Source organism: Remersonia thermophila, chromosome 1 (genome assembly GCF_042764415.1).
Source record: "Remersonia thermophila strain ATCC 22073 chromosome 1, whole genome shotgun sequence".
NCBI lineage: Eukaryota > Fungi > Ascomycota > Sordariomycetes > Sordariales > Chaetomiaceae > Remersonia > Remersonia thermophila.
This window is the reverse complement of record NC_092217.1, coordinates 2,983,776-3,009,735: the sequence shown is the minus strand read 5'-3', so window position 1 is coordinate 3,009,735 and position 25,960 is coordinate 2,983,776. Positions and strand designations below refer to the sequence as shown.

General features: G+C 59.7%; 7 protein-coding genes across 7 annotated transcripts; 5 read left to right on the top strand and 2 right to left on the bottom strand.

Moving 5' to 3' along the window:
• Positions 1 to 1,481: 1,481 nt before the first annotated feature.
• Positions 1,482 to 2,593, top strand: VTJ83DRAFT_847 (uncharacterized protein; the record flags this gene model as incomplete). The annotated part of the gene is made up of 4 exons (XM_071014535.1): positions 1,482 to 1,520; positions 1,668 to 1,844; positions 1,913 to 2,174; positions 2,301 to 2,593. The coding sequence occupies 4 exons, from the start codon at positions 1,482 to 1,484 to the stop codon at positions 2,591 to 2,593; spliced, it is 771 nt and encodes a 256-aa protein (XP_070870200.1).
• A 1,394-nt stretch (positions 2,594 to 3,987) lies between these two features.
• VTJ83DRAFT_846 (uncharacterized protein) lies at positions 3,988 to 5,069 on the top strand (the record flags this gene model as incomplete). Its single annotated transcript, XM_071014534.1, has 5 exons — positions 3,988 to 3,999; positions 4,105 to 4,139; positions 4,248 to 4,396; positions 4,503 to 4,957; positions 5,043 to 5,069. 5 exons carry the CDS (start codon positions 3,988 to 3,990, stop codon positions 5,067 to 5,069), a joined length of 678 nt encoding a protein of 225 aa, XP_070870199.1.
• Positions 5,070 to 6,776: 1,707 nt separating this feature from the next.
• VTJ83DRAFT_845 (uncharacterized protein) lies at positions 6,777 to 10,190 on the top strand (the record flags this gene model as incomplete). Its single annotated transcript, XM_071014533.1, has 4 exons — positions 6,777 to 7,489; positions 7,590 to 7,892; positions 7,961 to 9,723; positions 9,799 to 10,190. 4 exons carry the CDS (start codon positions 6,777 to 6,779, stop codon positions 10,188 to 10,190), a joined length of 3,171 nt encoding a protein of 1,056 aa, XP_070870198.1.
• Positions 10,191 to 10,943: 753 nt separating this feature from the next.
• On the bottom strand, positions 10,944 to 13,112 carry VTJ83DRAFT_844 (uncharacterized protein; the record flags this gene model as incomplete). The annotated part of the gene is made up of 3 exons (XM_071014532.1): positions 10,944 to 12,198; positions 12,256 to 12,839; positions 12,912 to 13,112. The coding sequence occupies 3 exons, from the start codon at positions 13,110 to 13,112 to the stop codon at positions 10,944 to 10,946; spliced, it is 2,040 nt and encodes a 679-aa protein (XP_070870197.1).
• Positions 13,113 to 15,528: 2,416 nt separating this feature from the next.
• On the top strand, positions 15,529 to 17,499 carry VTJ83DRAFT_843 (uncharacterized protein; the record flags this gene model as incomplete). Its single annotated transcript, XM_071014531.1, has 1 exon — positions 15,529 to 17,499. One exon carries the CDS (start codon positions 15,529 to 15,531, stop codon positions 17,497 to 17,499), a length of 1,971 nt encoding a protein of 656 aa, XP_070870196.1.
• A 1,281-nt stretch (positions 17,500 to 18,780) lies between these two features.
• VTJ83DRAFT_842 (uncharacterized protein) lies at positions 18,781 to 21,004 on the top strand (the record flags this gene model as incomplete). The annotated part of the gene is made up of 3 exons (XM_071014530.1): positions 18,781 to 18,829; positions 19,017 to 20,472; positions 20,542 to 21,004. 3 exons carry the CDS (start codon positions 18,781 to 18,783, stop codon positions 21,002 to 21,004), a joined length of 1,968 nt encoding a protein of 655 aa, XP_070870195.1.
• Positions 21,005 to 22,061: 1,057 nt separating this feature from the next.
• VTJ83DRAFT_841 (uncharacterized protein) lies at positions 22,062 to 23,694 on the bottom strand (the record flags this gene model as incomplete). Its single annotated transcript, XM_071014529.1, has 3 exons — positions 22,062 to 23,098; positions 23,179 to 23,340; positions 23,424 to 23,694. The coding sequence occupies 3 exons, from the start codon at positions 23,692 to 23,694 to the stop codon at positions 22,062 to 22,064; spliced, it is 1,470 nt and encodes a 489-aa protein (XP_070870194.1).
• Between the last annotated feature and the right edge of the window lie 2,266 nt (positions 23,695 to 25,960).

Here is a 25,960-nt window from a genome sequence, read left to right as displayed (position 1 = left end):
ACATGGACTGAAAGGAATGAAAGTGTTGGGATCCGGTTTGGACGGCGTTCTTAGCTGTTTTTTTCTTGCTCAGGACTGTCTATTATATCATGCAGGTATTACCCTCACGAGGAGGAGAAACAGGTGTTTTGATTTCACTACTTTTGCTAACTTTCGAGTAACGAAAACAACATAACTCCTGAATTACCGTACATTGTTGAAATGGAGGCAACTGGACCCTCCTGCTTCTCGAGTAAGTGAAGGTGGTTGGTTGCCTGGAATGCCTCCCAAGGCGACGGATTGATGAGAAGTTGAGGGCACCGAGCGGACAGACCTAATTGGGGCCATGGATGGGGTCTGATGAGTACGGCCTTATGAACCGTTGAACCTTGCTGTAGGTACATGGTATAAAAAACTGCGCAAAACTAGGTACTTGGGAACATCAGCTGGTTGACGAATGTCAGGATGGAGGTAGCCCTCCTCAAGTCGAGCAAGACTACTTCATACACCTCGATAACACAATATGCTTTTTCTTGATGCATATAAACGATCCTTGCAGCCCAATCTTGAGTCACCGGTTTGACGCAAGGATAGCCCCGCCGTGTGCCCCGCAAACGTGAGGAGGGGCACAGTGTTTGCATCAAACCAGCGCTTCTGTTCTCCCAGGTTCTCCCCCTCCCCCACCACTAAGCCCACCCACCAAAAACAGAACCTTTTGGCTTCGCTGCCTGGCTCAGGGAACCTGACCCGACTTTCATCTCTCGACTCCAGCTCTGCAATAACCCCACCACCTTCCGTGATTTTGTTTTGCTCCCAGAAGCAACCAACAACCAACAACACCACACCACACGACAACACCCCAAGGTAGATTCTACCACCGACTTGCCTGCAAGCAACTCCTATCCGGTACGTTTACTTTCTTGAATCTTGTGCTGTCTTACCCGTCTCTTCCTGTGTTTTTCTTTCTTACCCCCCCCTCCTGCCCCGCGCTGCCCCCATCGGCCAACCATCTACACGCTCTGGTCCGGCCAGGCTGTTGCGCGCTGGCTTGCTGTCCGGTCCCTCTCTCTCGTCCTGCTTCATCCAGCGCGTGCTCAGCAAGGATGGACACGTCGGGGGCTTGAGGGGATGAGCTTCGCGTTCAGGAGCTGGGCGATCGCGGTCCCGAGGCGCGTCTGTCGACCGACCTTGACCGACCGGCCGACCGGCCGACCCTCACGTCCACCGCCCCTGGATAGGGCGGGGAGCCTTGCGTCGAGGCCGCGCATTTCCGGCGGTGGCGGCCGGAGGCGAGGGGACAGCAGGTCGGTCACGGCGTCGTGGGCGTGCGGGGATGGAGGGGCGGGGCGATCCGGTGTCTGTTCCTGTCATCACGTCCCTAGGTTGCTTGTTGATGCCCTTTCTGTCGAGCCACGCGCAAAGGCTTGCTAACGCTCCAGGGGTTCCTCGACCCAGTTTCTCGACTTTCATAACAGGTTTTTACACCGCATCATCTCGTCAAGATGTCCGATACCAAGCCCGTTGAGGAGACGAAGCCGGAGGTATGTGCGACTTGTGTCCGTGGGGGATGTGAATGCGTCGGTGGGGGATACAGTGGGATGGATGAGATAATCTACCCTCCCGACGTTCTGCAACCCTTGGGCTCGACCGGACTCTGGCTGACCGTTGGGCTGTGTCCCCGTTTGCAGGCCCCCTCGGCTGCTGCCGTGACTTCGTCGTCGGTCTTCTCCATGTTCGGCGGCGGCGCCAAGAAGGAGAAGAAGGAAGAGGATGAGGACCGCGGCGACACCTCGGGCAGTGCCAAGGCCCAGCGTGAGCGCGAGGCTGCTGCCGCTGCTGCCGCGAAGGAGACCACTGCTGATGATGTGAGTCCCACCCCCCACAGACGCTTTGCTTTGCTGGATCACACCTTCTGACGGAGTTCTCCAAACAGGACGACCAACCCCCCGAGTCCGAGGACGTCCACTTCGAGCCCGTTATCCACCTGACGGAGAAGGTCGAGGTCAAGACCAACGAGGAGGAGGAGGAGCAGACCTTTAAGATGCGCGCCAAGCTCTTCAAGTACGTTGCCGACACACGCGAGTGGAAGGAGCGCGGCACTGGCGACGTCCGCCTGCTCAAGCACCGGACGACCGGCAAGGTCCGCCTCGTCATGCGCCGCGACAAGACCCTTAAGGTTTGCGCCAACCACTACGGTATGTAGTTCTCTTTGCATTCCTTTTCCTCAGGCACATGGTTTGTCTGCGCGCTGGAGGGGGGGAGGTTACGAAGAACGAGGGTATCGGATAGAGAGTAGAATGCTGACTCACTTGCGTTTCTAGTCATGCCCGAGATGAAGCTCTCTCCCAACGTCGGTTCTGACCGCAGCTGGGTCTGGAACGTGGTTGCCGATGTCAGCGAGGGCGAGCCCGAGGCTCTCACCCTGGCTATCCGCTTCGCCAACTCGGACAACGCCAATCAGTTCAAGGAGGCCTTCAACAAGGCTCAAGAGCAGAACGCTAGCCTGTTCAAGAAGGACGAGGCTGCCGACAAGGCGGAGGAGGAGAAGGCCGACAAGGCAGAGGAGACCAAGGAGGACAAGGCGGAGGAGGGCGAGGCGACCAAGGCTGAGTAAGAAAGGACCTGGTGAAGGCGTTGAGGTAGTCATGGTTGATGGAATGCCGTTGAGATGCGCCGAGGAGCGAACGGCCCCTCCCACATCCGGCACCATCCTCCCTGGAGGTTGAAGGGATGAAGAGGAGATATACCTGAACACCAACCACATACACATACACAAACACACACCCTCACACTCACACACTTACACACCAACCCCATTCCTATCCCCCACCGGAATAGCACCACCCACCCAGCCAGTGCTGGGGAGGGTAGCCCCTTCAAAGTAAAAGATCAGCGTGACAGCTGTACACACAAAGTAGATACCATCTTGGCCCCATACTACCCGAACATCTTGTGCTTTACGGAGTGAAAGCGAGCAGCTCGAAGGACTAGGACAGCAAAAAGAGCAATCCATTCTTGTGAAAGAGCAAAAAGCATAGGCCGTGGGGACCGCCGAGAAGGCTCGCCTTTTTGCGTCGCCGCACCAACATCCCACGGGATTTCTAAGAATTGGCCGTTGATAGATTCCTGCTTCCAGCCCCGGGCTGTTTGGCGATTTCGAGAAACCTAAACTCTCCAATTCAACGCCGCTTCGCAAATTCTTGTGATTGTGTTCCTTCCTCCCACCCGCCTACGAGCAGTGCCACCTACTACGACACCGCACGGCGCAGAGCAAGGAAGTCCTTCGCATCCAGCATCGCACCCGCCACATTTGCACCGCCACCCAAAAATGCCGCCCCGCACTCGCGCCGGTGGTCGTGGCCCGGTGCCTGTTGTGGCGCCCCAGCTGAAGCCAGGTACGCCCACTTTGCCAAGCGCTGTTCTCTCCAGCCCGACGTCGCGGTTACGTGTGACGCCTTTCGCGATCGCGACGTGAAACCATCTTCAACCGACACCCTCCCCTCAAGAAGAAAGTCCCCCATCCTAATTCTGCAACCTTCTTTTACCACGTTTGAACCGCATCGCTTGATTTCCCGCCTGCTGTTCAAGTTTTGTCGTCGTCATATATTTCATCCCTGGTTCTTTCCTTTGCCTTTTTTTTGGGGGGGGACGAGTCTGGGTCAACTCGGCCTTCGAGTGCAATCGGCGGCTAGCTTCGGAGCGGCCGATTCGGATCAGGTTTCTGGGTTTCCAAGTCGATCCAGGCGGGACAGCGACAGCGGCGGCGGTTGCGATTGCGTTTGCGACTGCTCCTCCACACGGAGACGACAACCGCCCTTCCGTCCCCTTTCCCCAGCAAAGACATCCATCCCTCCGACGCGCCCTCGTTTACATCTGCCGTCGTCTTGTTGGGCGGCGTCCCACTTGCGCTGCGAGGGCTAACACTTGTGGCTTCGTCGACGGCGCCCCTTGTTTTTTTGAGCAGCCACCACTAGTATCGTTTCAGCGACTCGCACCCCCTCCAGCAAGATGATTGTCGAGGTGAGTCGCCCTGGAACATGGTTGACCGGGGGGCACCGGGAAGCCGGGCCCCTCAAGACGATTGGAGTCTAGGAGGCTGACGAGGCATGGTTTTTTCCATGATAGCGCAAGATCAAGGTTGTCACCGAGCAGCACAACATGTGAGAGACGTACCCTGGCGGCCCCGTGGAGGAGGGAACGCGAGAGCTGCGAGCGCGAGCGCATACACACAAGGGACGGTGGCTGACTGGATTCCGCCGGATGCACAGCGACAAGCCTGCCGTTAATGAGGGCTTTCCTATGAAGGAATGGACGGTCGAGATCTACATTCTCGACCAGGATGGCAAGGAGAAGCCGGCCCGCTGCTTCACCAAGGCGGTGTACCACCTCCACCCGTCCTTTGCCAACCCCACGCAGAGTACGTTATCTTCGTTCCTTTCCCGGGAGGAGGGGCGGAAGGAGCCGCGGGTCGAGATGGCGCTCCCATGTTTCGATTCTCGTGCTGACGACGGTGCCTTGAACAGCTTTCATGGAGCCTCCCTTCAGGTGCACCAACGAGGGCTGGGGCGAGTTTGAGATGATAATCGATCTGTTTACGACTGAGAAGGGCGGCAAGCAGACGATTCTTCACGACCTCAACTTCCAGGCCCCGCAGTACGAGGTGGTGCACACGGTGACGTTCAAGAATCCGTCGCAGGCGCTGCAGGCGATCCTGCGCGAGACGGGTCCGCTGCCCTCGGACGAGGAGCGCAAGCTGAAGAAGGGCGCCGACGGCAAGAAGAAGAAGTCGTGGGACGTGGACAAGATCGCCGACGGCCTGGTCAAGCTGGGCGAGGACGATTTGCTCCACGTGATCCAGCTGGTGCATGACCACAAAGATGACAACACGTACATCCAGAACAATGTGGAGCAGGGCGAGTTCTCGGTCGACCTGTACACCCTGCCGGACCCGCTGCTCAAGATGCTCTGGGACTTTTTGGTACGTACTTGACGATTCGGCGAAGGGCCCCCTCCCCCCGTTCTTGTACGGTTCGCTGACCCGGTGATTGCTTTGTGTGCGACAGATCAAGCAGGGTGTCATCTCGGCCTGAAGCACGGCCACGACTTTGCATTCTCTCGGCGTCTGGCGTCTGGGATACTAGGGAGGCTGCGGAAAAGCATTGGCTGGGCGGATGGATCCGTCATCTTCGGAGGGTGTCGGTTCAGCAGCTCCACCGCGATGGGTTTGCTTGCCCTCTTCTTTGATCCTGCTTGCTGGATGAGAGCCGTTTGATGATGACGATGCTGGCTTGAACTCTGGGGGGATTGATCGGAGGGGGAAGTTAAGTCGCTGCTTTTGACTTGCTTTCGATCTATGGGCACAACTCCCGATGGGGATAGAGTGGATTACGAAGAGGAGGCCAGAGAAATTGATGGATCGATCCTGGCCATATCAAGAATGGTATCATGGCGTCGTATTTTTTTTTTTTTTTTGTTTTGTTTTTCATTTTTCTTACGTCCTCCTGGCTCTCACTGGGGCACACAAAGCAGTCCGAGGTGATTTCAAGTTGTCTGTACGCGGTAATTCAAGGGCAGCAAAAGACATTCTAACATGCATATGGCACACATTGCTGTTGACACTGTCTCTGCCACCAACACACTTTACAACAAATCCAGTCGCAGGCAACAATAGTCAGCCACACCGCTCCAAGCCCGAGAAGCTTTGTCCGACAACTTGCCCCTCTACGACGACCTGTGCGCATCGAGGGCCCGAGTGCAAGACGGCCGAGCCGCGTGACCTGCCCTCAACTGCCATTTGAGGAGCCATTCGGCTCTGGGATTGGTCGCTTGGTTGAGCTCAGCATGCGATTTCCCTGTCATGTGCGGGGCGAAGAAGTGAAAAGGCGGCTGATGGATTCCAGAAGCTCCTTTGTCCCAGCTACTGCGTACAAAGCGCAGGTACAACCGGGCTTGGCGGGGCTGTGATTGTGTGCGTCTTGTCAGATGACAAGCCACCATCCTTGCTTTCCATCATCGAGAGGTGCCTGAGGAGAGCGGAGGAGAGCCAGGCCCGCCCGTGGTGGCTAATTCTGTCCCGTGTTCAGATACCAAATCATCTCCTCGCAACCTTTCCGACACCGTCACCGACACCGACACCAACAGTGATGATGTTTGGTGCATGAAAAAAAAAATACACACACAAGCTATCAAGGTACATACCTGAGGTACCTGGCTCCCCGTATCGCCAGGTACGTAGTAGAGTTGAATAAGCTTTTGATATCTCTTGACATTTTGCTCACCGGCATATCGGGGATCTAAGCTGCACACCTTCCGCTTTGGAGCTCGAGTCCCAAGCCAAGGCAGTCGCTGCGCGGACCCGGGCCCACGCCGGTCTTGCCCAGGCCTCGAGCCTTGCGGGAAAAGGGGCCCCTGATTGGCTACCGTCTGCCACAGGCGGTCGAGGTGGCCTAGAGAGGCTCCACCCAGCCACATCAACCGAAGCCCGTTGCTGCGTGGAGATCTCTGGGCCTTCCGCTCTTTCACCTCTCGAGACCCCTCACTGCGCCCCTCGGTGCAACCCCCTGGGCCTCGCTGACCCACCGTTCCATTCAACAGGCCAAGACCCATCTGAAGTGCCGCCCGCAGCCCCAAAACGGCCCCGTTCCCCAGCTTCTCTTTTCGAATGTTCACCCATCGTAAACCGCGTCAAGCCGACAGCAGGGCAAATCGGTTTATCGCTTGCGCCGAACCGTGACGCCATTCAACGACCGACAATTGACGACAGCCCCGATTTTTTTTATTGTTCTGGGTTGCCCGCCATGTCGCAGTACGGCGCATCGGCCCTGAATCAGCTGTCGTCCGTGTCGCCCGTGTCGCCCGTTGCCGCGTCTTCGACCTCGTCGGTCGCCGGCCCCGCTCCTCCTCCGCCGCCGTCCAGGGGCGGCGCCGGCAGCGCCGGCGGCGGCGGTGGAGACCCATCCGGGCCCGGAGCATCGGCCGCCACAACGTCCACACCGGCGTCGCAATCCCATCATCCTCCGCCCGCCCAGCACAAGCGCGTCTACCAGGCCTGCATCCCCTGTCGCCGCCGCAAGGTGCGCTGCGACCTGGGTTCCGTCGACGACCCGCACGATCCGCCCTGCGTCCGCTGCCGCCGCGAGAGCAAGGAGTGCTTCTTCAGCGCCACCCGTCGCAAGCGAAAGGTGGACGACGACAACCCCGATCCCGAGGACGACTACATCATCCGCAATGGCCGCAAGCAGCCCCGCAGCGCCGGGTCGCCGCCCGTGCTGGACCGCCGCTACTACAGCGAAGTGCCCTTGACCCCCGGCGGCAGCCAGGGTCGCTCCCACCCGTTGCGCCGCCCCGGCGACACCTCCAAGAGCGTCCGCAGCAACAGCACGGCCGGCGAGTTCGGCAACGGCGAGCCCAACACCCCGCTCGAGAATCTGGAGGCCCGCACCGTCATGCGCCGCGAGGTCTACGGCCCGCACGATGCCTTGGACCTGCTCTACAAGGCCGCCACCGATAAGTAAGTGCACATCCCCACCACGCTTCTTCCATTGGGCATGGCCATGCCCATGCCCATGCCCATGGCGAGCGGCTTGCTGACACGTCTCGCCTTGGCACAGCGCATCGCATAAGCCTGACCCGGAGCCGACGCCTACCGCAAGCCAGGCCGGTCCTCACCATGGCCACCGCGACGCAGCCTCCCGCCACTCCTCCACCGCCACCACCTCGGGGACCTACCACGTCCGTCGCGTCTCTCGCTCGGGCGCCGCGGCAGCTACGGAGCAGGCCATCGACCCAGAGCTGTCGCGCCGCGATCTGTCCGCGGACCCTGGCTACAGCGAAGCCATCAAGGCCTGGGGCCGATTCCGCTTCGTGCGCGCCGGCTGGTTCACGGCCCAGGAGGCGATTGATTATATCGACTAGTACGATGCCTCCTCCCCGGCTCGCCGTCTGCATGTCTGCATGGCGCAATGCTGACGAGAAACCACAGCTACTACAAATACCTGTCCCCCCTCACGCCCATCTCGCCGCCGACTTTCCACAACCCCGCCTCCCACCTGACGTTGCTGACCGAAGAGCCCATCTTGACCGTGACGCTGCTGACCATCGCGTCCCGATACCGGCGTTTGCCTGGCACCGGCGGCCATTGTCGCTCCCACGCCATCCACGAGCAGCTATGGACCTACTTGCGGGGCATGATCGAACGTGTCGTGTGGGGCCAGGAGGCATTCGGCGGCGGCTTCTGCGGCTCAGGCGAGGATCCGCAGAGCTCCAGCACGGCCCCCTGGCGCGGCCTACGCCGGGGTAGCTTGAGGACGCTGGGAACCATCGAGTCGCTCATGATACTGACCGAGTGGCACCCGCGTGCTCTCCACTTCCCGCCGAACGAGGCCACCGATGAGCTGCTGCTGCCCTCGGACGAGCCGCCGAACCCCGCCGCGGAGCCAACTCAGAAGCCGCCGTCGGCAGGCTTTGGCGGCCGGCGCATCGAGAGCTGGCTCGAGCCCGCCTGGCGGAGCGATCGCATGTGCTGGATGCTGCTCAGCACCGGCATGGGTCTGGCCTACGAGCTTGGCGTCTTTGACGATGTCGACGAGCTGCTTGCCGCCGGCGCCATCACCCGGCCCGAGTACGAGGACGAGTCGTACCGCCTGCGGGCGAACCGCATCAAGCGGCTGCTGCTCATCTACCTGAGCCAGCTCGCCGGCCGCCTGGGCTGGACCAACATGGTGCCCGAGCGGCTGCGCAAGTCGGACCCCGCCGTGTCGCGCAGGCGGCGGCTCTCCGTCGAGGGTACCACGCCGGGAACCAACCCGTCGACCTTCTCCACCACGTTCAACTACATTCCGGACCTGGAGCTGGACGACCAGATCATCCACTGCTGGGCCGGTATCAGCAACGCCATGCAGGTGGGCAACGAGAAGCTGTTCAGGTCGCGCAAGCACACGACCGAAATCATTCAGAGCGGCAAGTACATCGAGCTGCTCAAGGATTTCCAGCCCATGCTCAAGGATTGGTGGCACCAGTTTGAGCGCTTCCGCCTGCCTCAGTACATCCGGCACATCCTCACCATCGAGTACGAGTATGTGCGCATCTACATCAACTCGCTGTCGCTGCAGGCCGTCGTCGAACGGTGCACCAGCAACGCAGGCGGTGGAGGCGCAGGCTCCGGCCCCGGCGGCAGCGTCTCGGGCCATTCGGGCCCGCAGCTCTCGCCGCAGACGCAAAACTACTACGGCCGATTGCCGCTTGGTCAGCTGGGTGGTTTCGGCGTCGAGGACCAAGAGTATGTCAAGGAAGTGGTCAGCGGCAGCCGGAACCTGCTCCGCACCGTCGTCGAGGGCCTGCTGCCCGGCGACTACCTCAAGCACGCACCCGTACGCACCTACTTTCGCATCATTAGCGGCGCCATGTTCCTGCTCAAGACGTTTGCGCTCGGCGCCCCCAAGTCGGATGTCGAGATCAGCATTCAGCTCATGGACCGCACCGTTGACGCCCTTCGCAACTGCGTTGTTGACGATGTTCACCTGGGAATCCGCTTCGCCGATATGCTGGAAACCTTGACCAGCCGCCTGCGGAACCGGTTCATCTACGCCCCGCCGCCTCCGCCCCCGGTGTCCACAGCCGACGGCCGCTCGCCGGGGCCTTCGGGACAGGGCGACGCGGCCAACGGCACCAGCAGCACCGGAGCCAACGGCCTCGGTGGTCATGCTCACGAGTCGTGGCTCAAGGCTAGGGAGGGACTGGGTGGCGGTAAGCATTTTCCATCTTCTCCTCGGCGTCAGCCCGGGCAGCACTGCATGCATGCTAACCGCTCCGGCTTTCCAGAACGCTCCACCACACCCGCCAACATTTCGGCCACGCCCTGGGATATCGCCGCCGGAAGCTTCCCCTACCCGACGGGCTCGGCGTCCATGTTTGGGCCATCAACACCGGCCGCCACATCCGGGATCGACAACCACGGCGGCGGCGGTCTGGGAGAAGGCGGCCCTGGCAGCACCGCCGGCGGTCCCACGGCAGGCTTCTTCGACAATCCAGAATGGGCGGCGGGCAACGAGATGTGGTACCTCCCCACAGGCCCGGCATTTTTCCAAAACATTGACAGCAGTGCCGTGTCGATGACAGCCGAGGGCGTCAATGTGGGAGGCGTGGATCTGCTGGAGTACATGGCGATGGATATGGACCATCACACCTTTTCCATGGATGGGAACGGGTTTTAATGGTTGCCCCTGATCCGAACACAGAAATACCTGCTTGTTTTACGCATTGTTGCTATTGGCTTACGTTGCCTCAGGGCGAAGAAAAGGGGGACAGAAGAGAAACAAAAAACGGAGGACGCTGGGTCCCGGGAGTTGTTTTGCTCAGGCGACTAAGGAACGGTTATTGGCTTCTGGAGGCGACTTTTACACTTAATGCGCATCTGCCTATGGTGTTTTTATTTTACATTTTTTTTTTTTCGTCCCCAGGACGAGGACGGATCGCAAAGTCAATTAGGCTGGCTGGTTGTTTGTTTCTGATACCATTTTGCCATGCTCTTCACTATTTCTCTTTTTCCTGATTGTTGCTTTGTTTGGATACATTAGCGTTGCTGTCAGACCGACATTTGTGTTTTCCGAGCGCATGTGGTGGGAAACAAGGCAGGGCTGGGAAAGACTGCTTATGAGCGCTACGATTCCCACGACCTGGCTTCTTGCTCAGCCACGGAGCAAGCCAACTTTACGACGTTTATGCTTGACATTCTCCCGGTCGTTGATGGCTTTGGCCGCTGTAATGATTGCTCGTAGGGATATCGTGCAGACAGATGTCATGGACTCGAGACGCAGAGGTAGGTTTGGAAGGACAGATAGGTTCCCTTCATATTACTCCGCGTCTCTATCTAGGACGCTCTTCTAGAGGTTGTGCCCAGTACTGCACGTGAACTAAGCAACCGCGCCTCTCAGCCCGGCCCAAAAAAACAGCACGTTCAAGCATGTTTATGCATTCCGCTTCGCCCACTCCCTGAACCAATCCAACGCCTCCGGGTTCGCCACGCTGGCGTTGGTCCTCACTTCCATGCCCGAAAGGATTTGCTTGACGGCCACCTCGATCTTCTTGCCGTTGGCCGTCTTCGGCACGCCGCCGCCCGCCTCCTCAATGACGCCCGGAACGTGGCGCGGGCTGAGCTCGCGGCGGACCGTATCCGCGATTCGGCTCCGCAGGCCTTCGTCGAAGGTCTTGCCCTCGGCCATAGTCACGAACAGGCAGACCGTCTCGTCGCGGTCTTCCGGCCTGCGGCGGCCCACGCACACGGCGTCGTCGACCTCGCCCGCGAAGAAGCGGGTGAGTATGTTGTAAATCTCGGCGGAGCCGAAGCGGACGCCGGAGGGCTTGAGCACGCCGTCGCTGCGGCCGAGCATGACGAGGGCGCCCGCCGAGCCGGGGACGCGGCGGACGAAGTCGCCGTGGTGCCAGATGCCGGGGAAGCGCTCAAAGTACGCGGCGCGGTACTTTTCCTCGCCGTTCGGGCCGAAGAAGGTCAGGGGCTGGCAGGGGAAGGGCTTGGTGCACACCAGGTCGCCCGGTTCGCCGTCGGGGACGGGACGCGGATCTTCGGGGGCGGAGGCGGAGTCAACGACGTCGATGGCCATGCCCAGGCCGGCGCACTGCACCTCGCCGGCGCGGACGGGGAGCAAGGGGCACGGGGCGCCGAAGAGCGAAATGATGTCGGTTCCGCCGGTGATGGAGGCGAGGTTGATGTTGGAAGGGAAAGCTTCGTAGACAAAGGCGAAGGTGGAAGGGGGCAGGGGGGAGGCGGTCGAGTAGATGGCCTCGAGCGCCGAGAGGTCGAGGGTCGGGTCGGCGATAGGGCGGACGTTGTTCGCCTCGAGCGTGGTGAGGTAGGCGGCCGAGGTGCCGAAGTGGGTGACGCGAAGCGACGACAGCAGGCGCGGGAGGGACGAGTAACCGTGGGGCTTGAATGGCGAGCCCGAGTAGAGGACGAGTGATGCGCCGCAGGCCAGGGCAGAGACGCTCCAGTGGTGCATCATCCACGACGTGGTGGTGTAGTAGAGCATGCGGGAGGTGGGAGAAAGAGAGCCGTGGAGGAAGTGCTCCTTCTTGTGCTGCAGGAGGGTGCCGGCCGCCGTGTGAACGATGGCCTTGGGAAGCCCCGTGGTGCCGCTGGAGTAGAGGACATAAAGCGGGTGGGCGGGAGGCAGCTGAGCAAAGACAAGCGGTGCGTCCGGAGCCCTGGTTGCCTGTCAGACCGGGGAAATGGGTGTTGGAAGACCCATACGGTGCACTCACGAGCTCAAGAAGGTTTCATACTCCTCGGCCTGGACCCCCAACGCGTGGATCTCCTCCAAGCCGGCCTCGATGTTCTTCAGCCCCTTGACGACGATCACGCGCTCCAGGCCGTGCTTCTTCAACTCGGTCACAATGTCGAGGGTTTTGGCCTTGCTGGACCATTCCTTGCCGTTGTACAGGGTGGCATTATCGGCGAAGAGGACCTGGGGCCTGATCTGCGCGAGGCGATCCAGGACGGCGCTCACGCCGCTGTCCGGGCTGATGCCGGTCCAAATGGCGCCCAAGGAGGCGGCGCTGAGCAGGGCCACGAGGGTCTGAACGTGATTGGCAACGAATCCGGCAACGACGCTGTTCTCCTTAACGCCGGCGGCACGGAGGGCGTTGGAGCAGCGACGGACCTGATCCCTCAAGTCGGCCCACGACGTCTCGGTGAGATGGCTCTCGTTCTCGGTGGCCGTGATGACGGCAGTCGCCGAGTCGTCCACGTCAACGTTCGGGGGAAACAGAAGGTTCTCGGCGAAGTTGAGGCGAGCACCAGCAAAGAAGTCAGGCCTGGGGAACATGGGGGCATTGGGCGGCAGGACCTTGGATATCGAGGTGAGCGGGGGATTCGACAAGGCACGGGGCCAGCCCCTGAAACCACACACACCACTTACCTCGTCAAATGGCCTGGAGGCTTTGATACCCACGAAGTGCCAGACTTCGCCCCAGAAGTCGGCCACATTCTCGACTGACCACTTGTACAGCTCCAGGTAGTCGTGGAGGCTCAGCCCATACTTTGCGTTTACATGCTCGAGGAACCTCCACATCGGTGTCTCCTCGGGGTGCTGGTGTCGCCAGAGCTCGGCCGCGGCCATCTTGAAGAGTCAATTACGTTGCACGCAGTAAGGGTCAAATAAAAAGAAAAAAAAAAAGCAAAGACCAGAGAAGAAGCAAAACGAGGAGGTGAGTTTGGAACAACGTTTCCCTCAGCCTTGTGCGACTGTTGGGTGGTGAAGGGATTTGGCTCCAGCAAAAGCCGATGTCGGGTTCTCAACGAAGCCGGCTCCTTCTCACTGCTTCGCTTTCGAGATGGTTTACCTTGTGGCCCACATGAAAATTCACGTTGAAATTTCCAGAAACAACGCCGGCCAGCCTGGATGGAGTCGGCCCGCAGTTGAAAGGAAGAGGCCGCAACTCGTAGCTAGGTCACCCGTAACCCGTCATCACCCTTAACCCGAGGTCCGTCAGGGCCGTCCAAAGCCGACAATTGCCATTGGCGATGGCCCCCATGTTGGTTTTTTTTTTACCTCCCGCCGATCCAAGGATTGGGAACCTACGGAGTAAAAGCAAACTGAATCTCTGCCTGAGAGATGCGAGGAAACCCGGTCCTTACAAGTACATCCCAACTGCCAGGTTCCTGGTGTCCATCGCCATCGGATTCTCCCGAGAACCTGGAATGCCCTGGCTTAAAATAGCCACCCGTGGACACAGTCTTTTTTTGCTGCTTATGGATTTTTGACGAGCGCATCTCTCGGCAAACGCTGCGATCCCCCCGTCCCTCCCGGCTTACATAATCCGGCAGCCAGGGTGTCTGCGGACTTTGCGGACGCTTGTCAACGCGATGCAACATTCAGAGTCGTCCCGCCATGCTGTCCGCCGGTCGTTCCGGAAGGGCGGAATGCACCCTCACTCGTCGGTGCGGGTTGCAGACCGCCTTGCGCTGGCCCCCCCACCAATGCGCCATTGCATCGCCGAGACTCTCTAGCGCGGGCTGATCACGTTCAGTTCTCTGGATGGGGCAATTCTGTCGACATGGCAACAAGACAAGTGAAGATAGGGAAGGCGAGCGAAGAGATTCGGACTGCGTACTACAGACCACCCAGGGTCTGTATGTAGGTTATCCTAAGCACAGCAGCTAGTGTAGGTCCCCCTTTTCCCCCGCATGTTGCTCATTGTCGCGCAGAGTTTTGCCCCGCTGGGCCTTGAAACCGTCAGTTCATGACCGTGGATCCCATCATCTGGGACTGCAGCAAATCCCGGGCTGACTGGTCTCCCGACCCTGGTGCTCCCCGGAAGGCCACAAACGCTAAAGTTAGCATCTCGCGACGTTGTCAATGCGCACCCGCTTAGTGTAGTGTAGTGTAGTGTAGTGTGCGCGCTGTACGTGTACCGTGGCGACGTGCTTCAGCCTGGAATCTGTGCGAGGGCCGAGGCTGCCAGCGCTGGGTGGGAGCAAGTTGGGGCTTGTGGCTCACGTTCACCACGTCGATGATCAGGTCGTCCAGTTCCTGAGCAGTTCGCTACGGCGTACTCCGTAGGCTCTGCCGCTGTCAGAATGAAGAAGAGGCGGTTGATCGCCAGGGTCACAATCTACATACATACAAGGCGTCAAATTGCGTCGGTAAAGACGCGGCAGAGCCATGCCCCATGGCAGTGGATGCGGGATCCGACCAGTCCCCGGCGCCCCGATTCGTCAATTCTCGCCAAGCGGACCCGCCCAACCACGTTGAAGTTGTTCCCTGAAGGGTCGGGTCCAGCTCCCTCACTCACCCTGAACCTGACCCCTTCCTCGACCTTTTCCGTCGTTTTTTTTTTTTTTCCTTTCCCACCTCCCCCTTTCCCTCTTCTACACGACAAACACCAACCCACCAGCCCCTCTCGATAAGCCGCTGAGACCTCAAGGTCGAGGGCCTTTCGGACCGCAAGGTCCCCTTCTTTCCTTTCTCACCCTCGCGTCTCGAGATCTCGGTCGATAGCTGCTTCCGGCCAGCACTTCGTTTCTCAATCACCCGATCTGTCCGTCCCTTGCAGCTATCGACTGCGGCTTCTATTCGTCGGCGATCCCCCTTCAACCGCGCCGCCCGCCGCTTGTTCTCCCCTCTGTCAAGCTCTGTTTTCGCGTTCTTGTAATCGTTTCAGCGTAAGTCTTGCTTTTTTTTCCCTCTACGACAGCGAGTGGCCCAAAGAGGGGGCAGCGTTCTGGACCTACGGAAAGGCGGCCGAGCGGACGGGATCGCCTGTGCTTTGGGCGGAAAGCTGGGAAAAGGGGGCAGCAAGCAAGCCCTGCGACCTTCCAACCACGTTACGCCATGAAATTCCACCAAACCCGTTGCCAGAACATCGCGGCAATCTCTCCGTCAGCCATCGAGAACCACCATCTCAGTCACACGCTAACTTACTTGGGCATCTCCAGCGTCCAACCCGCCTTGCACAACCTCAGCGCCAAAGAGCTCCTGCTCCCCGGCCTCGGGATCGTGCTCCAGCCGCCTGCCAGTGCATAGCTACCTAGCGATGCCTCGGAAGTTCAACCCTTTCTCGACCTCTACTATGCCGCAGACAGAGAGGTTGGGAGAGCGGCGACCGTCCCAGTCCAAGAACCGCCTTGCGGGCCTCTTCACCAAGTCCAAGGAACAGCTTCAGAACCCCCAGCGCCTGCAGGGGCCGTCGCCGCAAATGTCGTCTCCCAGCCCCCTCCCGACAATCTCCCTCTCGACCGCCGCCGGCGGCGAGCTCGACACGGACGAGTCTCCGACCACGCTGTTCGAGCCCCCCTCGGCCGACGAGGCCCAGGCGCAGAAGCGCCGGGATGCCCAGTTCGGTCCGCTGCTCGACCGGAACCACCTCTACGTGAGCGCCCATCAAGGAGGGAAGCTTCTGCCTCCGATTGAAGATGAGCCGCCATACTACTACGTCCTCACCACCTACATCAGCTACCTCGTCCTCATCTTTTTGGGCCACGCCCGAGACTTCTTCGGCAAGCGCTTCGGCGACAAGAAGTCCTACCAGAGCCTCAAGGTGCACAACGGCTACGCTCCCCTCAACGACGACTTTGACAACTTTTACGTTCGCCGTCTGAAGCGCCGCCTCGACGACTGCTTCGCCCGCCCCACGACGGGCGTGCCTGGCCGCTATATCACGCTCATCGACCGCGATTCGAACGACTATAACCGCACCTACAGGTACACGGGCACCTACACGGAGACGCTCAACATGAGCTCGTACAACTACCTCGGTTTTGCCCAGTCCGAGGGTCCCTGTGCCGATGCGGTCGAGGACTGCGTCCGCAAAACGGGCCTCAGCCTTGCCAGCCCTCGCGCCGACACGGGCACGTCGGAGCTGGCCCTCGAGGTGGAGCGCGAGGTGGCCAAGTTTGTCGGCAAGCCCGCCGCCATGGTGTTCTCGATGGGCTTTGTGACCAACGCCGGCACCTTCCCCGCCCTCGTCTCCAGGGGCGATCTGATCATCTCGGACGAACTGAACCACGCCTCCATCCGCATCGGCGCCCGTCTCTCGGGCGCCGTCATCCGCTCCTTCAAGCACAACAACATGGAAGACCTGGAACGCAAGCTTCGCGAGGCCATCTCGCAGGGCCAGCCGCGCACTCACCGCCCGTGGAAGAAGATCTTGGTCGCGGTTGAGGGTCTCTATTCGATGGAGGGCACCATGGTGGACCTGCCGGGCGTGCTGGAGCTCAAGCGCAAGTACAAGTTCTACCTGTACATTGACGAGGCGCATAGCATCGGCGCGCTGGGCCCCCGGGGCCGCGGCGTGTGCGATTACTTTGGCATCGACCCCTCCGAGGTGGACATCCTCATGGGCACGCTCACCAAATCGTTCGGCGCCAACGGCGGCTACATCGCGGCCGACAAGAGCATCATCGACGGCCTCCGCATCTCCAACGCGGCCAGCCTGCTGGGTGAGTCGCCGACTCCCTCGGTGCTGATGCAGATCCTGTCGTCGCTGCGCCTCATCACGGGCGAGCTCTGCCCCGGACAGGGCGAGGAGCGCCTGCAACGCCTGGCCTTCAACTCGCGCTACCTGCGCCTCGGGCTCAAGCGCCTCGGCTTCATTACGTATGGCCACGACGACTCGCCCATCATCCCCGTCGTTCTGTACAACCCGGGCAAGATGTCGGCTTTCAGCCACGAGATGCTCAAGCGCAAGATCTCGGTCGTCGTCGTGGGCTACCCGGCCACCCCGCTCATCAGCTCGCGCGCCCGGTTCTGCATCTCGGCCGCCCACAACAAGGATGATATGGACCGCGTCCTGGCGGCTTGCGACGAGGTCGGCGACATCCTCCAGCTCAAGTACTCGACGGGCATTGCCGGCGGCCAAGACCCCCTCCCTGAGGGCGTCACTCCCGAAATGGAGGCGGAGTGGCGCAAGGCCAACGGCCTCGAGGGCGTCTACAAGCCGCCGCGTTGGAAGCTTACCGATGTGCTTGCCCGCGGTGTTCAGGATGCCAAGGAACCGTTGCGGTAATGGTTTGTCGATGGCGTGTGGCGGGTTTCGCTGTACGAACTCTTGGGAACACGGGTTCTTGCTCCTTCCTTCCTGTGCATGGACAATCCGCCAAGCCGATTCTTGGAGCAGAAGGGTCTGATGCGCCCCGTCTTGTTCTGAGAAAAAAAAAACAAGGCAGGCGAGGCTCCAAGCGCAGCCTTTTGAACACCGAGCTTTTAATGCATTTCAAGTACATAACCACGATGTACGGAGTCCGAGGTGCCGAGTTGGTACCGTGCCGAATTGGAAAGCCGAGTGATGAGATAGGGACCACGTTGGCACAAGGGGAATGGGCAAGGCGCAAGGTTGGGTGGAAAGGTTCCTTGAGAATTGATGAGTCGATGAGGAGTTTTTAATGATGATGGATGGGAGGAAAGGGGCGGCGTGGGCATGATTGCAATACATAGAATCAACATATACCTCAATTCATACCAAAGTAATCCTTAATTCTTTGCCCTCGACAAAAATAATTAATGTCCACCTTACGGCCGTGAACCCGCGTCCTTCTTTTTTTTTTTTCATTTCTTCCATGTCATGCTGCTGAGGGTCCAAGGCGGACTTTGTGATAATGGTCACGTGAGCCCGCGTTTTGCACGTCGCGCGTGGTGGATGATACCTTCCCGCGCGCTGAACATTCTGCTTTGATGAAAGACATTTGTTGGTCGAGTCTCGTCGCCCTGTGGCGCGCAACAGAGCGTCTTGTTCCTTTGACACTTAGAAACCCGGTCGATACTTCCTGGGTGCTTGAGAAGGGGAAGTATCCTCCCCAAGGAAGGCAGCTTGGTTTGTTCCATCTCGCACTCCTTTTTCTTCCCCCTTTTCTTGTCACCTCCCGTCTCGCCATACTTTTTCTGCGGCCAATCGCATCGACAGCATTTTTCCCCCGCGAGACTTCTCTGAGGGCAGCAGTCTTCCATCTCGTAAGTACAACATCTCCGGTTGAATCGCATTTTGGACGCAACGCCCAAGGATAAGGCAACGCATGCACGATCGGTTCCTGGGACAAGGACAACCCTCCCCACGGCCGCGTGCTTGTTACCGTATCATCTGCGTCACGTTTTCGATGAAGCCGAGGAGAAGCTGGATAATCATTGCGTCTGCTCGCGACCCCACGGTCGCTCGAACCTGGTGTGCTTGAATGGGTTGCTGACTTTGGCGGACAGCTGGCTGCGAAACACTGATAAAAGAGGCCTTGGGTTCCTCTTGTTCGCTGTTGTTTCTTGACATCTCTATCGCCGAAGAAACCTTTTTGCGGACAATATGGGGAAGCGTAAACGGGAGAGACAGCAAACGCTGGAGGCCACACTTGGTAAGCCTGGACCTTCACACGCTCAATCTTCCGTCCACCTCCCCGACTTCTTGTAGCCCCAGCCCATCCTACATTCCCTTTTCGTTCTCTTTTCTTTTCCATCTTCGACAACAGGAGCGGCCTTGGCAATAACAACAACATCAACAACAACATGCTGATCAACTCTACCGCCTTCCCTTTTTGTCAGGTCGGCCCCCAGTAAGACGCACCATCAAGATACCCAAGCAGCAGCACAAGACAACATCTTCAGCGTTTCCTTCCTCATCTGCATCAGCCCCTGCGCCGTCTAGCTCTCCTGCTGCCACCGCAAAGAGCTCGCCAGCGCAAAGGCGCCTGGGGCAACAACCTCTCTCGTTCATGGCCTTATCTCAGCCTGGCGGATCCGTACGCAGCATGAAGAATAAGAAGAAACGTTTGGCCTTTGAGGATGATGGCTCCTCAGAGGATCGGGGGAGTGCAGCGGAGGATGATGATGACGACGAAGCGGACGAGGAACTGCCCGTGAAGAGGAGGGGTGCGGGTCGCTACAGGCAGTCTCGATTGCCGAATGCCAAGGGCGTGACTACCGGAGGTTGTGGAGCTGCAGAAGATGAAGACCTAGAGTCGAGGGACGCGGAGGAGAAGGAGGGAGAGCAAGGGGAGAAGTGTGACGACGATGACGATGACGATGACGATCTACCGATTGCCACCCCGATGATGAGGCGCAAGAGACGGGCAGTTATTGCCGACTCGGGCGATAGCGACGACGACGACGACGACGACACACCTCTCGTTCCCTCATCCAAACGACGCAAGCTTGTTCCAAAACGGACTGCGGCATCTAGTCCCATTAAGGGACGCAAGAATGGTGGTGGTGACGACGACAGCGAGGACGACAATGACGACGACGACCAGGACAGTGACGGGGAGACTGAGCAACAACCGGTCCAGCACTCCACCAGGAGTCGACGGGTAGGCGGTCGGAAGCGCATGACGCAGAAAGAGAAGGCACGCGAACTGCTGCGGCGGAAGCGCGCCGGAGAAGTTGTTGACGAAAACGACGAATCCTCCGAGCCTGAGGATGACGAGCCTGCGAAGGGGCTCTACGACACCGACTCGGATAATCTCGCACTTAACGAGTTTGAGGACGACGAGGAAGGCGTCATTGGTGAGCAGGAGAGTGAGCCGAGTGCTGCAAAGAAGGGTAAGAAGAAAAAGAAGAAAAAGAGGAAGAAGAAGCAGAAAGATGATGGCAGTAACGAAGAGGAGATGGACGACGACATGGACTCCTTCGTCGTGGACGACAGCGACGAGCCTCTTGGAGTGCCGTCGGACGCCTACCTGGACATCCCCATCGAGTTCACATCGCACGCCCACAAGCCTCTCAAGGAGCACTTCCGCGACGCTATAGAGTGGTGCGTTCAGTTCAAGGTGAACCCGGGGTTTTCGGAGCGCTGTCACGGGCTGTACCGCATCGCCTGGAAGAGATTGGACGACGAGGTCCATGGCCTCGCTACGTCCAAGTTTGCCTCGTCGGCCTGGAAAAAGGACTTCTACATGGCCCTTCGCGCCCGGCCGTACTATGTGAACACCGAGGTGCCCAAGGCCGATAGGTTCGACGGCCAAAACTGCGGCGCCTGCGGCCGGAGTGGACATCCTGCCAAGTACGTCCGCCACCCACCCCCCTCCGCGCTGTTCCGACAGAGACTGACAAGCAACACTTTGTCACCCAGATTCGTCATCAAGTTCTCCGGCAGCCCCTACTACAAAAACGCCGCCAACCTCGAGCTCTTCCTCCGCCCCGTCGAGGTGAACAGCACCGACTCGGAGCAGGATGGCTCCAACAACGAAGCAGCAGAACCCGACGTCGACGAAGACGGCCACCGCATCCCCCCGGCCGCCACCGAGTGGCGCGTCGGCGCTGTGTGCGGCGGCAACGCCGAGACGGCGCACGACCTGATGCACTGGAAGCACGCTTTGCTCGACTGGGTCGACGCGCGCCTGCACGAGGAAGGGCATATGCTCCCCGAACGCCTGGCCGACCGCGAGCGCATGCGGCCCAAGAAGCTCCACAAGGTTGTCGATGGCATTCTCGACCGCTGGGACCGCGAGGGCGTGGTGCGCGCGCTGTACCAAGATTTTAAGGCAACGTTGGAAGCGGCGAGGAACAAGAGCACTTCGGGAAGATATCGGTGATTTTAGAGAGAGGAGAGAAAGAGAGAGAGAGAAAGAGAGAGAGAGAAAGAGAGAGAGAGAGAAAGAGAGAGAGAGAGAGAGGCGAAGAGAAGAAAGGAAAAAAAAGGAAAGGGGGAGAACTTTTTTGGTGTCTATAAGGGAGGTTGAAACGTGAGAAGAGACATGGATCCGTCGATCTTTGCGGGTTACCCAGCGTTCAGCCCAGAGGTCCACGACAGAACGATCCCAATCCCCCGTACCGGAAGGGCGACCAAGAGAGACAGGGCAGCGGATGTCGAATACCCAGCAAACGAGGCCACGTCATTTTGGGGCTCTACGTTGTGTAAATATTGTAGCTGTAAATATTGCATTGTTTCTTCGTTGCATGGAGAGGTTTCCGCAACACCATTATCAGTTGCGATCTGCCCGCTCACTGCAGCCAGGGTGGCTGCCCGCCCAACACCAAGCAAGCAAAAAGCCCGAGCAGCACCGGGACCGTGCCGTCCCCAATCTGCCTCGAATGCGGGAATCCCAACGATCAGCTGGCTCCCGTCAACGTCGTAGCGCTGAACCGACGGATCGCTTTGCACGCGCCTTCCCAGCCTTCAGCACGACATCCCAACTGAGCGATCGAGGCATCGTTCAGAACAGATGAATCGCTTCGCTTCAATACAAGAAGAAGAAGAAGAAGATGACGCCCCTGCTCGACCCCGTCCCCGAGGTATCCAGGCAGAGATGCCCTGCTCGCCCGGCGTCAAGCAAGCAGGCATCCGAACGGCAGATCGGCGGGGAACAACGCGGCACGAGCCGCCACCCACAAACCAAACAGCAAAGTTTACCCTAAGCACTCACCCAGAAACACCTGTCCCATGATCGCTCCCATCCCGTAGATGCTTCCCAGCCCAGCTCCCTAACCACACGCGCTTTGCCGACCAAACCGCCCGATCCCCCCGGCCCGCTTCTCCCGAGACACCACCATCGTCTCTCCAAAAGACACCAAAAGGAAAGTAATTGCACTCAAACGCTCCCCCCCCCCCCCCCCCGTTCCGATCCCACTCTCTGGGGTCGTTGTCCGCCCCTAAATGATACCTCCCGGCGGGTCATACGGCGCGACGGCCGGCGGGGCCGCCGAGGGATCCGTCGCGGGCGCATTGTTTGTCTTCCTGAGCATGAACATGGGCTTCTTGCCTTCCTTATCCAGCTGCTTGAACAGTATGAGCGGCTTCTCGTCGAGCCCCAGGCAGCGCTCTTCGTTGCCGTAGACAATGTACAAGGCATACTGGTCCCAGGGGGCGTTGATCTGATACTTTTTGAGCGCCGCCGGCAGGACCTTGTAGCATGGATCGTCCATGCTGACGCGGAAGGACTTGAATATCTCGACCGAGGCGTTGCTGGCGGCGCCGGGGGTTTCTGGCGCCGGGGTTTGCAGGCGGCGGGGGGCTGTTGCGGTTTTGGAGCTGCTGCTCGTCTGGGTGGAGCTGCTGCTTCCGCCGTAGTGGTCGTCGTTGGAGTAGGCGGAACGGGCGGACGACGCGGGTTGGTTGGGGTCGCGGTAGGAGCGAGCGCCGAGCGTGGTGCCCGACATCAAGCTCGTTGGCGGCGAGGTGGGCGAAGGCATGTTGGGAGAGGGGTACGAGGGCGAGGTGGAGCTCGCGGCGGCGCCGTTCATGGCGGCCAGGTGCGAGGATGACATGACGGCTCTCTCGGCGGCGCTTGTGGGGTCAAGGGCCTGCTCGACCATCGACCTGTCGTGGGTGGTTTGCAGGTGTGACGGCGACGTGGCCTTGGGGGTCGTTCCGAGCATGATCTTCTTGGTGGAATATTGGCGCTTCAGCCCTGCGCTCGGTTGCCCTGCGGAGACGGGCGTTGGGGCGGGTGGCGACAGCGTCGACTCGTAGGCCTGGGCGTTGTTCACGGTGGGCAGAGGTTGCTGGACGTCCTTGACCAGCCTCAAGGCGGGTAGCACATCCTCGCGTAGCCGCTTGAAGTCTTCGGTTAACCTGCGGAGGTCCTGCTCGTATAACGCTATTCGTTCGTCACGGAGCCGGAGCTGCTCCACGAGGTGTTTGATATCCTTGAGGGTGGCCATGGTTGTTTGGGCCTCCGCCTCGGCAGCTGCGAGCTGGCGGTTAGCTGGGTGCGCGGGGGGCGCGGTCATACGAGGGAGAACGACAGAGGGCGATTCTGCAACGTACTCGGCGGCATATAATGGTCCGGTTCTATGGGGACGTCCTGGGCCTTCTTGACGTCGTAGACGGACTTGAGGATGGTCAGGCGGTGCCCAACGCTGTTGATGCCCATGGCCTTGAGGTCTTCATGATGTAGAGCGACGAGGGCCTCGCCGACGATATCGTTTTCTAAGGAAGAAAGGCACGTCGGGTCAGCAGGGCGAAACACCTCGGGAGTGCTCCACAAACAGGGCTGCTCGGTGACGGCTCACCTAAAAACCTCTCTGCGTACTGCTGGACGCCGATGCTTGCGATGAAGTCGGCGCACTCCTCGGCGGTCCATTCCGAGATGATGGTCTCGGGAAGGCGGTCGACCGTCGACCGGTAGCCGTAGGTGGTGGGGGTGTGTTCTGCAGAGGGGGGGTCCGAGTCGATGGGGGAGTTCTCGACGTCGGTGGCGGTTGGCGAGCTGCCGTGCATGTCGCGCTCGTACTCGTCGTCGGCGTCCGACTCGGCGTAGGCGGTTCCCGAATCAAAATTCATGGCTGGGCCGGCGCGTCAGGCGCAGGGGGGTGAAGAGAAGGGAAGGAGGGGAAACGGGCCCTCACGGCCTGGGATGCGGCGAGGGCCTGGGAGGGGAATGCTGCCGGCGCAGTTGTGCCGGGCCCGAGGACGCGCTCGGGGGAGACGGAAGGCGGCAAAGAAGCCGAAGCCAGCACCGGAGGAGAGAGAGAAGGCTCGGAGCCGGGCCGGTTCGACGGGGAGCGGACGGGGACAAGGGGAACGTCTACCGAGACCGAAAAGCGTCTGGTCGGCGAAAGAAAGGTGGGCTCGGTCGCGGGTATCGTTGCAGGCGCCGAGGATCGAACAGCAACAGGCCGTGTTTCGTCGAACCCGAGAGGTTGAGATGTCGTTTCTCGGTGGAACCCCTCGGACCGGGACCGAACCTGGAATCAACGGGGGCCAAGAAAGCACAAGGCGGGGGTGGCGCCGGCAACCAGACGGACGTTTCGCGCCTCGGGTCTGCAGGCGACAGCGGGGAGGGAGGCTGCAAAGGGGCGGTTCTGGCGAGCAGCGCGGTATTTTGGAGGAAAGGTAGGATTTATTCGAAAGGGTCGTTGATGGAGGGCGGAGGTTTGTTGATTGCGGCCTCTGGTGCTCAGGTGCTGCTTCCTGCCTCGTAGCCGCTCGCTTGCCCGCTTCCAAGTGGGTGCTTGTTCCGAAAAGGGTTTAGCCTGTATTTCTGCCCTCCCCCACCCCCCCTCGGGCGGTTGCTTGGCCCCCGTTCCCTGACGTTCCCTGGCCCGGTCCTTGGCTTCCACCCCTGGCCTCCCTCCCCTGAGCATGAGCCAGGGTTCCCGTCCTCCGTCGCCCCCCCAAGTCCAAGAGCCTCCACGGCCAGGGCTCCGGATCTGGAGCTGTGGCGAGCTGACGTCGAACAACGGCCACAACGGCCAACCGTTCACGACGCCTGTCAGGGGCATGGAGCGAGGGCCAAGCACATAGCTACCTACTGTGTATAGTATGTCTCTGGGCTCTGGGTTCGGAGCCTGCAGCTTGGACGGTGTCATGAACACAAGGGCTCGGCCACACCTACACCCCCCCCCCCGCATCTGTTCCAGCACGCACGCTGGGCGTCTCGTATGTACGCAGTAGTAGTGTACGAAGTACATGGGTACTGTGTACATACAACGTGGATAACCGATGCGGTAGTTACACACGCATGGCTGTTTGCGAAGAACTATTCTTTGCCCAATCCCAAATGGAGCCAACTATCGAGGATGGAGTCCCCTGCAGCACGAGCTTGGAACTGGGTGTCTACTGCGTATGTACGGAACAACAGAGTAACAGCGCACAGAGGCTTTTTCATCTTACTGGCGAGGATCACCGCCCCATGGATCTTGGGCCCTTGGGTCTGGTCTCGGACCTGGCCAACCATCCGGGAATCGGGGGATCGGGGGATCGTCTTCATCTCTCCTATCGGGTATGAATGCTCTCCAAGATGCGAGGCCATCATTTCCGACCGACGCCAGGCGCCCGGTTCGAGTTGGCCTTTGCTTAAGCGTTGACGTTTTCATCTCGTCCCGCCTGGACAAGTAGTATTAATAACCTGGCGGTCAAGCCGGTCCGGCTCAACCCCCTCCAGCTCATCCAATCGCCTTCTCCCCGTTCTCTCTCTTGGGTTTGCCTTGTCTGAAGACATCTGCAAGACACCACTCCTTCACGCAAAGCATGGTCGGGCTGGATCAGGCGCTTTGTCACCCAAATCGACCGTCCCCAACCCGAAAGAGGAAGCTTGGGAGATGCGAACCCCCCCCCCCCCCCCCCCTTTTTTTTTTTCCACGCTTGCAACTCTCAAACACTCAACACACCACAGCGCCATGCGCTTCCCGGGGCGATACGAGATGCCAGAGCGGCTTCTCGAACAGCGGCCCGCCACAGGTTCCATGCACCAGAACAAACCCAACAACAAAGCGGCCAGTCACAACTCTCCAAAAGGTTTGAAACCAACCGCGCCCCCCCAGCTGTTCGGCGGAGGGGTGGGCCACCCCGCGTTTCATCTTGCGGCTCCAGTCCGGCCGAGTTGGGCTAGACCCCTCCGTTTGCTGCCCTGCCGATGGCGATGGTGATGGTTACTAAGTAGGATAATGATGATGATGATGATGATGACGATGAAAATGATGATGATTCTGGCCTCCTGTGTTGTGCGTGGGCTGGTTCAGCGAGAGCAAAGGGTTTCCGGGCGGGAGCTTGATGAACCCGATCCAAAGAGCCTGGAGCGGCGAAGCTGGGGAGGGGAGCGTTCAAA